The 10,328-nt window shown below is 35.7% G+C and overlaps 2 protein-coding genes across 2 annotated transcripts; both read right to left on the minus strand.

Annotated features, from left to right (window-relative positions):
* Positions 1-1,813: 1,813 nt before the first annotated feature.
* On the minus strand, positions 1,814-3,666 carry LOC114527616 (fibroblast growth factor 1-like). The gene is made up of 3 exons (XM_028549320.1): positions 3,354-3,666; positions 2,626-2,729; positions 1,814-2,483 (listed from the first exon to the last, which is right to left on the minus strand). The coding sequence occupies exons 1-3, from the start codon at positions 3,493-3,495 to the stop codon at positions 1,950-1,952; spliced, it is 780 nt and encodes a 259-aa protein (XP_028405121.1). The 5' UTR covers positions 3,496-3,666; the 3' UTR covers positions 1,814-1,949.
* A 965-nt stretch (positions 3,667-4,631) lies between these two features.
* On the minus strand, positions 4,632-6,960 carry LOC114525114 (rhodopsin-like). Its single transcript, XM_028546324.1, has 2 exons — positions 6,692-6,960; positions 4,632-6,306 (listed from the first exon to the last, which is right to left on the minus strand). Exons 1-2 carry the CDS (start codon positions 6,745-6,747, stop codon positions 5,358-5,360), a joined length of 1,005 nt encoding a protein of 334 aa, XP_028402125.1. The 5' UTR covers positions 6,748-6,960; the 3' UTR covers positions 4,632-5,357.
* Positions 6,961-10,328: the final 3,368 nt, after the last annotated feature.

Raw genomic sequence — 10,328 nt, forward strand, 5'->3', positions numbered from 1 at the left:
AAGATGGCCACTTTTTCCGTATAAAGAAAGCGCTCTAGGCCTGAACCGAATCATGTAATTTTGGCGGATGTTATTTTAAACATGCATAAGCGATAACCCGATTCTCACATTCTTTGTAAAATTTGCTGTTACAAATTATTATTAAATTATACTTAAAAAAATCAAACCTATTTTAAGAGGATCAATCCAAAATTACAAGTCAGAGCAAGCAGAGAAAAGACACGAACTTCTATCCCGACAATTTTTTTTAAATACTCTAAAATCAGCCATGCCACGGGACACGACCTAATAAATCATATATAGCTACGAGTATAAATTGATTCGAAATAGCTCCTTGAGCACTCTAGTTCTGGGGCCGGTTGTATCAAGCCCGTTTAGCTTAAACGGTGGATAAGTCAAAATTAAATAACACTTTTACATCTCTCTTGAATGAGTCAACTTGAATATTATGCACTGAATATGTAGTTGTAAACAGTATCTTTGTATTAAGGTAAAAAACATTTAGTTCGCTTCTTGAATAAAACGGCAGACTTGCTTTCTATTTTGAACTTATCCACCGTTTAAGCTAAACGGGCTTGATACAACCGGCCCCTGAATCTTCACATGTGCACGCGCACCGATTCAGTTGAAAAGAGAATTAAGTCAAGAAGGTATTGAGTTGAAGAATCTAATTCATGACAGAGATCAACATGCACATTTACATATTTCATGCAATGGCAACGATGAAAACTGCTCAATTATTAAATTATTAATTTACCACTTCACTCAATCCCACTGATTCTTGCTAGACCATAAATACTATAGCATGCTGGGGCCGGTTTTATAAAAAGGTAAGTTAACTTTTAACTATATAGTTACTGGCAGAATTGGCCAATCAGAATAATGTATTTTCTAGTTAACTACGATTTAACTATACTTAAAATGTAGTTAAGAGTTTTATACTCAACCGGCCCCTGGAAGGCAATCGATCTAAACAAACTACTTTAATCTCAAAGTAAACTAAGACATCGGACTCGACTAAATTCCTGCTAAGATTCTATAAATCACTTTCCTAATTAGTTTTTGCTTTTATCTAATTACTTGCTTAAATGAGAAAAAAAATTCCAAAAGAGTGAAAAGTTGTTGAGATTATTCCACTGATCTGACAAATACTCTAGATGGCCTAGAATTGTTTAACTTCCGGTACCGGTGGGCAAATTTAAAAGACTGGTTAAGGCTTGCACCTACAGGAAAATGCCATTAATTATCACGATGCCATTTCGTTGTGACTGTATATAATTATTCTTATTTCAATTATGCGTGCATGGAAGGTCTGGACATTTTTGTTAGGCAATACTTTTCTCACCCATCATAAATCTTTCTCCAACCATGCATTGGAATTGGGACAATAGCAATGTCAAGCTCGAGATATATAGTCTAAATAGCAATACATGCACGAGTGTTTTGTTAGAAAGTTGGGAGAGTGAGGAAAGTTTTAAGATGTTTTGATCTCTGACTTTCTTAAGAATGGCGCATCAATATGTTTTGATGTGTTTTCAGGATCGGACAACTGACAACACAATAGATTTCGACATTCACATCATGTGTAGAACTGTCAACTTGCATGTGTACCAGGTTTTCAACGATGATTTTTAGCACACACCAGAGTCAACCAATCAAGTTTCGTAGACCTATACCTTCGTTTGCAATGCAATTGTGGTTAAAAATTTGCTGCGTGCAAGTGTAACATCAAAAGATAGATGATGGGGTCTCTGAAGGTTTCTTTATGAGATCTCTTCCTTCCTAATCATTTACAGAAACGATTTCCCTAATTGTATAATTGTATTAACAAATAACTAGTAAGAATGCCTAAATATGACACTCGCATTACCGGTTCAAATTCCAAACTTTACAAGTCATGCATGCCCGTTGTTGGTTCAATCATTTAACTATAGTCTATATTGTTCCATTTATAATCGTCCATCGTATATTCCTTTGAAACTTTCAACCGATGAGTCGCTTGTGAATCCTGCAATTTCCATTGAATCAGTAAAAGAATAGCTTCTCTCCGATTGGCTGTACTGACTATCACTTGATGACTGTCGTCGCATGATCTCAGAGCTTTGTGAGTCACGTTCCCGACATGCTGCACGGGTGGAGAACACACGTTGGACCATTGAGTCACACTGCCTGTGACGATATTGTGACGAGCTATCCTGAGATAACATAAATTTTCTAGTGTGTGACATCATTGGTCGTTTCTCCGTTCGACGATCTGTTGGTGAGTTTTTACAGAACTCTACCTGTTCCGCGGGTATTTTTACAATAAAATTAAGATTCTTGTTTGCATGCTCTTTTGTATCAGGTTTTGCGGTTACTTTTCCGTTTGAATCCACGGACAAATACCAGGCGAAGTCATCTTCATTTTTGTGACACGTCTCAAACTGACTAAAAAATTCACCCGTGACATACTCTTTGAAAACACACTCCTTACTCTCGGCTTTCTAAACGAAAATAGTTCATGACTCATGAGATGTTACACAATATGCCCTAGCAGAGTTTTGGGACACTTTTTAAAGGTCATAGTATATAGTATAGTACATACAGTCTCTACATATGGTCATGGTTTCTGTATGGTTAACTCACCGTTGTAAACACTGTCCCATCTTCATCAATCGCCAAATATAACCGTGAATCTACACCCCAAATAGCAACCATATTTGTACCAACCGTCAAAAACTGCAGAAAAACTGTGAATTCATTTTTGATCAGTCAACAATTAAAAATTGATTAACTTTAAATGACTATTCACGATTTCAGATATGTGTTTAGAATTCCAAAACCGTTCCCGATACAGCAATATGCAGATATAACTGAATCCAAGCTTTCTTGCGACTGCATTGTCTTGCGATGACGATAAGTGACAAAACTATACGTATGGGTTTACCAAGTGCAAATACGACCCAAATGATTTTGACTAAATTTTGAGTTCATGGGACATCGCAAATTCCCCCTCAATACTTGAGACCAACTTTAACATTATGAATACCGGGGTCACACGCATTTGACTAACCAGAAAATGAAAGCTATTTCTCGCATTTTACGCACATGCACCTCCGGGCACGCATCCTGCTAACAACGAGGCGTGCATGCATGCATGTATGCATGATGCAATTAAGCACACGGCAAAGATGAAAATGACACGCTATAACAAATTAACAATGCAAACTTTGCCATATACCCTGCATGCTGAGATATATGCACATATAATACAGTAATATATAGGAATTACTTCAGATAGATTTTATAATAACTGATAATAATACATGCATACAGTTACTTACAGGATTGCATCAATGCATGACAATACTTACTGAACGGACTTCTTATGTTAACTGTTGTCTGTACAACTCCATTTGGCCTCAACTCAAGGTACAATCCGTGCCGTGACTGTAAAATTCTAGTCCTTGTGTATTTTAACAATGGCAATGTACTGCTTCGAATGCAAGCGGACATTTTGGGGTTGCTGATTTAGTTTCAAGTTCAAAGTTTACAACTTTTCAAATAAATTTAATTCCTATTATTCGGTTATTCAATTTTTGTCAACAATTAAAAATTGATCATGTTGACGTCTTTGAACACGTGCAATGTGGTTGATGAAGTGAAATCGGCACCAGTTATTGGCAGAGCTTTTCTACACATATCAAATGATCACATCAAATATTCAGTCGCAATTTGGTCAAATCAATGAAAAATTCTATATTAATGAGTTTTGCTCGTAAAATAGCCATCCTCAAAATTCAGAAAGTTTAATGTTATTTAAAAACACTATATGAGACGTTGACGCATTGTTTATAATTATTTGTACCTCATCATTAATGCAAGTGTTTTGTCTACGCCAATTCAAAAACGCGTTTGTGCCACAAAACTTTATAGACATTCGTATAGTGTGTATGGGATGATCGGTATTTTAGGATATTATTAAAAATAAGGATTTTGAAAATAAGGATTTTTCACAAGGACGCACTTCACAGAAAATAACTCGCTTAGAAAATGAATAAGCCGGCGGGACGCAGGTATGAGCACTGTCGTTACGTATATGCTTTTATTTATGCGTGCAAGGTCTGATTCTCAATCAGGAACGCATGCACGTCCAAACGTAAAGAATTATTAGTTTCTTAATAAAAGTTTTTGTCGTTTAGCTAAAAGATGTGGTTGACTCGTTCCATTCTGATTCTGAATATTCTGACGCTGATTAATTTAGTGGAGTTGGTTCATTTCCAGTAACCCACATTGAAACAGCCACATGGCATTCACAAGCCATTCGTAAAACAATTTTCAACTTTCTTCACCTAAAGAAAAAATCATTGCATTTATCATGCAACGACTTTTTATCTGACTTCTTTTGTTATATTTCTGAATTTAGTTAGAGCTATAAGCCTATAATATGCACTTAGTTAATTTGAGCAATAAATGAGCAAGATTTTAAAGAAAAAGAAACGACTTACTTCTCTCTGGATGATTTAAATGGTGTACCTATTCCATTTTAAGTCACTATTGCTATATTGCTATATTGTTAGAAACCATGATCTTTGTCAACACTTTTTACTATTTTACACTATATATAGTGAACGGATCTTGTGCATCACATATATACATGCATATATATGCAACGAGACTTGATATAGTTTTGTTATATATATATACGTCAGTTGTGTTTGTGGTTACTATCGTTACTGCACGTATATAACTTGCTGATCGTGGTTCAATAAACTGGTGAAAATCCATGTTACGGTCACGAAATATTTTTTCTTGAATTGATCTTCACCGCCGGTCCACAATCTAAGTTACCAGACTGTTAAGGTTGAGATGCCCGCCCGGAAATTATCCCATGATAATATGAATTATAAAAAAAATATAACGACGGAATAATATAAGGCGTGGTTTACGACAATAACACATAATACTGACCAATTTTTTGTTAACAAAGAAATCAGGGTCCCGGTGGATGAAAGTCTCAAAGTTGTCAATCACCATGCAGTGTTAGTTTAGTGTCATGCGCAGTGGAAGATTCTACACTAAGTACAGCGCCGGTGCCTGACTGTTTAAGCAGCCTATAAGTAGATCTGGGCATGTTTCCCAGTAAATTCGTAAAACCTGGCCATGTTTCTGAAATGGTATTTTTAGCTTTTAAGGGCACCTTCATTGGGCAGGAATTATGCTCAATTGTCAACAATCTGAGCCGCGGGATGCATGGTTATAGCGACTGCTGTATGGTTTATTGTAATAATAAAGGAGTAAAAGGGTCAAACGCGCAAAGTACAACTTCGTGTTGTCCCTGCAAAGAAAGGCAACTCTTCTCTAAACTATCGTGTTAGCTAACGTTCGCGCGATTGAGTTGTTCTGCCCAAATCAGTTTGACCTCGGCAGCAGTTTGACTTCAAATGACCACTGCGAAATTCCGGTGTAAGAAGAATGAATATTACAGGGTTTACAACTGCTGCGAAAATCGGAATTAGAACTCGCATTTGTTCGAACGAATAAGAGAATTCAACTTCTCCATTGTGGATAAATACTGGGACCCAGTACACGCTCCACATTACAACACCTGGCAAAATTACAAGCAAAATTTTCCATGTTATTCTGATATTCTGCATCATTCGATTGTTCCCGCTGTGATTTGCTTCTTGAAGAACACCATTTCGCTTATAAAGAACAATCCTTGCGATGACGACATAACAAATTATTGTAATTAACGTAGGGATAACGAATGCAATAGAAAAATTGAAACAGGTTACGATGAATTCATCAACGCTCTCCATTTGGCTTACGGAAAAATCAAGTAATGTTGTAATAATACAAAATATCCACACAAAGATAATAGCCTTTATACAACGCGATCGCGGTAAAGTTCGATGATAAAATGGCTTTGTAATGGCCAACATTCTGTCCACACTGATACAAACGAAGCTAGTTAGCGAAACCATGGAACAAAAAATTCCGGAAAAAAAGCGAAGTTCATCACCAATTTCATACTCGATCTTATCGTAAAACAAAAGAAGATACAGAACGGGAATAAAGATTACCATGAGTGTGTCTGCTACCGTCAAACTAACGACAAAACTATTGGTAGAAGTTCGTACTCTTGGTAACTGAATAAACGTCAGCAAGACAAAACCGTTAAACAAAATACCCAATACGAAGAGAAAGAAGAGCATAACGAGAAGCCATTTTGGAGGTGGAAAGCAAGAATACTTTTCCTCTATTTCTTCTATGATATCCTCCAACGATTTGTTTTTGTCGAGATCTTTGAATAAGTGGCTGAAACTAAAATCAGAAACAATATGACGAAAAGAAACACATGAATGTAACTGAACACAGTCATCGCAGCGTCACTGCAGAGGGGATTATAAAAGCCCACAGAAACTGAACGCGATTCGCTAACGCGACGCAAATTTTCCATTCTCAGAAGAAAATAGATTTAATTCTGAAAGAACATTTTGAGAAATATAGGTACCAGACCAGTCAAAATGTACTATCATTCAGTAAATACTAAGAATATCACAACATTGTCACAACACTGAAAAATTCGTAAAAATCGCGTCGCGTTGGCGGATCGCGTCCGGTGTGAGTCGGCCTTAACATTGAATATTTTTTTTGTTTCTGTTATGAACTACTGCAGTTGCATTACTCAGAAGAGGGAATCACTTACTTCCACTTGCATATCGGCGTAAAATTAAATGGTAAACCTATTCCATTTCCACTCATATTGCTGCAGTTGGAAAAAGCAATGATATTTTGTCAGTAAACAGTTAACACGTCACGTCAGTTAACGCAACGTCTTTATATATCAAGTATATATATTATATACATGCAGTGAGAATACGTATTTTGTCCCAACGAATTTTTTTTGACATTAAAAATTGATCTGTCAGCGCAGTTGTGCTGAAAACAACCAATATGGATTATGAATTATAAATTTCAGTGATAGATTTGACGGTAAGTTCACATTGCACGTGAAAGCTATATTCTCTTGTTTTCCTACTTTTGCCTTAGACCAAGTTTAATAAGGGAATGAAAGTTAAAATTCTAATCTTTGAAAATCATAATCACATTGAATTTAACCAATCTAACACAACTTTAAAAAGCCGAGTATGTAGTTTAATTAAAAATATCATATCCGTATATGATTAATCATACATATATATACATGTCCTCAGTTTACAAAGAATAATAAAAATTCAGTTGTTACTGATTGCTTTTAGGATATTAATTTGCAGGTGAAAACTAATATTCAGACGTAATTTTGTTTTAATCATTATAATTATGCATCCATGAAGCTGTTTTATGGAAAAAAGACTATATATATAATTACAACTATATTTCTACTCTAAGTTAAGTATTAACGTGTATTAATGTGTTAACTATTTTTTATTCTTACTTTTTCAATCAAGTTTTTAGCAAAACTTGGCGGGCATGAGATATTTGATTCGTCCGTTCTAAACCTAGAGAGTTAATTAAAAATTACGACTCAGTTGTGTTTGTGGTTACTATCGTTACTGCACGTAACTTACTGGTCGTGGTTCAATAAACTGGTAAAAATCCATGCTACGATCACGAAATATTTTTTCTTGAATTGATCTTCACCGCCGGTCCACAATCTAAGTTACCAGACTGGGAGATTCTACACTAAGTACAGCGCCGGTGCCTGTACTGTATAAGCAGCCTATATATAAGTAGAACTGCATGTGCATCAGTATTTCCCAGTAAATTTGTAAATCCCGGCCATGTTTCTGAAATGGTATTTTTTGTTTTTAACGGCACCTTAATTGGGCAGGAATTATGCTCAATTGTCAACAATCTGAGCGGAATGCATGGTTATAGCGACTGCTGTATGGTTTATTATAATAATAAAGAAGTAAAAGGGTCAAACGCGCAAAGCGCAACTTCGTGACGTCCCTGCAAAAAAAGGCAACTTTTCTCTAAACCATCGTGTTAGCTAAGGTTCGCGCGATTGAGTTGTTCTGCCCAAATCAGTTTGACCTCGGCAGCAGTTTGACTTCAAAAGACCACTGCGAAATTCCGGTGTAAGAAGAATGAATATTACAGGGTTTACAACTGCTGCAAAAATTGGAATGAGAACTCGTATTTGTTGGAACGTATAAGAGAATTCAACTTCTCCATTGCAAAAGTGGATAAATACTGGGACCCAGTACACGCTCCACATTACAACACCTGGCAAAATTACAAGCAAAATTTTCCATGTAATTCTGATATTCTGCATCATTCGATTGTTCCCGCTGTGATTTGCTTCTTGAAGAACACCATTTCGCTTATAAAGAACAATCCTTGCGATGGCGACATAACAAATTATTGTAATTAACGTAGGGATAACGAATGCGATAGAAAAATTGAAACAGGTTACGATGAATTCATCAACGCTCTCCATTTGGCTTACGGAAAAATCAAGTAGTGTTGTAATAATACAAAATATCCACACAAAGATAATAGCCTTTACACAACGCGATCGCGGTAAAGTTCGATGATAAAATGGCTTTGTAATGGCCAACATTCTGTCCACACTGATACAAGCGAAGCTAGTTAGCGAAGCCATGGAGCATAAAATTTCGGTAAAAAAGCGAAGTTCGTCACCAATTTTAAATTCAATCATTCCGTAAAACAAGAGGAGAAACAAAATGGGATTAAAGATTACCATGAGTGTATCGGCTACCGCCAAACTAGCGACAAAATTATTGGTAAAAGTTCGTACTCTTGGTAACTGTATAAACGTCAGTAAGATGTAACCGTTAAATAAAATGCCTGATACCATGAGACTGACGATAACGACAACAAACCAGGTAGGAATTATTACAAAGCAAATTATTTTTCCTGTGATATCTTTCAACGATTCGTTTTTGTGCAGATCTATCACGAATAGGTGGCTGAAATTAAAATAAGAATTATACATTTGCGAAATGTATGTAATGAAACGGGGTATTTGGAACTAAATCATACATAATTTAATAAACTGAAGAGGAAAGGTAATAAATATAGTTAAGACACACAATAGATATAGCTATACCCAAAAGGAAGAGAGCGAAATTGTTGTTTCATTAGTTCGGGGTCGAAGAGGAAATCGACACTGCAAATATTTCTATTCCTAAATATTGGCTATATTATGTACTGTTGATGGGTCGAGGCATGCACTCAATCATATGTCGTGCGTGATCATTTATATATACCAGTTACAAGAAGAAAATAATAGAGCTAAATATATAGATGTCGATTAAACGTCAACTGAACGCAAATTTTAGCAATATTTTAAAGAAAAAGGAATGACTTACTTCTCTTCGCATATCGTGACTGACAAATTGGATGGTATGCCTATTCCACTTCCAGTCACATTGCTACTGTTTGAAACGTCCATGATGATGATGATTTTTTGTAAAGTTTACTACATCACTCCAGTTAACATAACATCTTGTTTATTATGCACCATATGCAGCGAAACTGCGTGAATGATCGAGTCACGATGTATTTTTATATATTCTTAAAGTTCAATTATCAAGTTGGCATTCAATTTATCTGCGTTACACTAGCTTGTGCTAATAATGAAAATTGTCAATAAATGATACGAATTTACATATTAAAGATATTAGGGGCGGGGTGTGAAGTTGAAGGACCGTATACCTTGCAGGTATACATTAATTTTTCTCCTTTTGTCTTATAGTCTAGATCATTTTATATAAAAAAGTTAAGCTAGATAGTCGTGTCCCTGCGCTAAGCCAGCCTCGGCCCTCGCCATGCATGTGCATGTATGTATGACTAAAATGCATATAAAATCTTATATTCATGGATCAGAGTTAGTCCGTTAGATAACGGCATAAATATAGGTCATAGGTTTACTCCAAGTAGGAGTTTTGCTTTCAATCAAAGAGTGATATATCTCTCCTATGTATAATTAACTATATACGTCTTTTTTTCACAGGATAATAAGCATATACACATCTATTTCTGATTGTGTTTGTGAATTTGCAGGTGACAATTAACAGCTACGTAATTGTGTTTTTAATTATTTTTATGCATCAAGCTATTTTATTCAGCTATATATAGTCTTGATGGATGTTTTTTAAAGCTAGTTTACTGTAAGCTAACTAACTGTAGTTTACTGTGCGACGAAAAGCACAAAATGTGACTGTATAATTAAATGTTAACGTCGCGGGCGCGATATCGCTGTGCTTAGAAGCGATTTTGTTTGTAAGAAAACCTTGCCGATTCTTTTTGCTCCTTTGCTATACTAAATCGCTCCAGAACATGGCGAAATTACAACTCAAATTGACCTTTATAAT

This window comes from Dendronephthya gigantea, unplaced genomic scaffold, assembly GCF_004324835.1.
Source record: "Dendronephthya gigantea isolate DGI-Jeju-01 unplaced genomic scaffold, DenGig_1.0 000001F, whole genome shotgun sequence".
Taxonomy (NCBI): Eukaryota; Metazoa; Cnidaria; class Anthozoa; order Malacalcyonacea; family Nephtheidae; genus Dendronephthya; species Dendronephthya gigantea.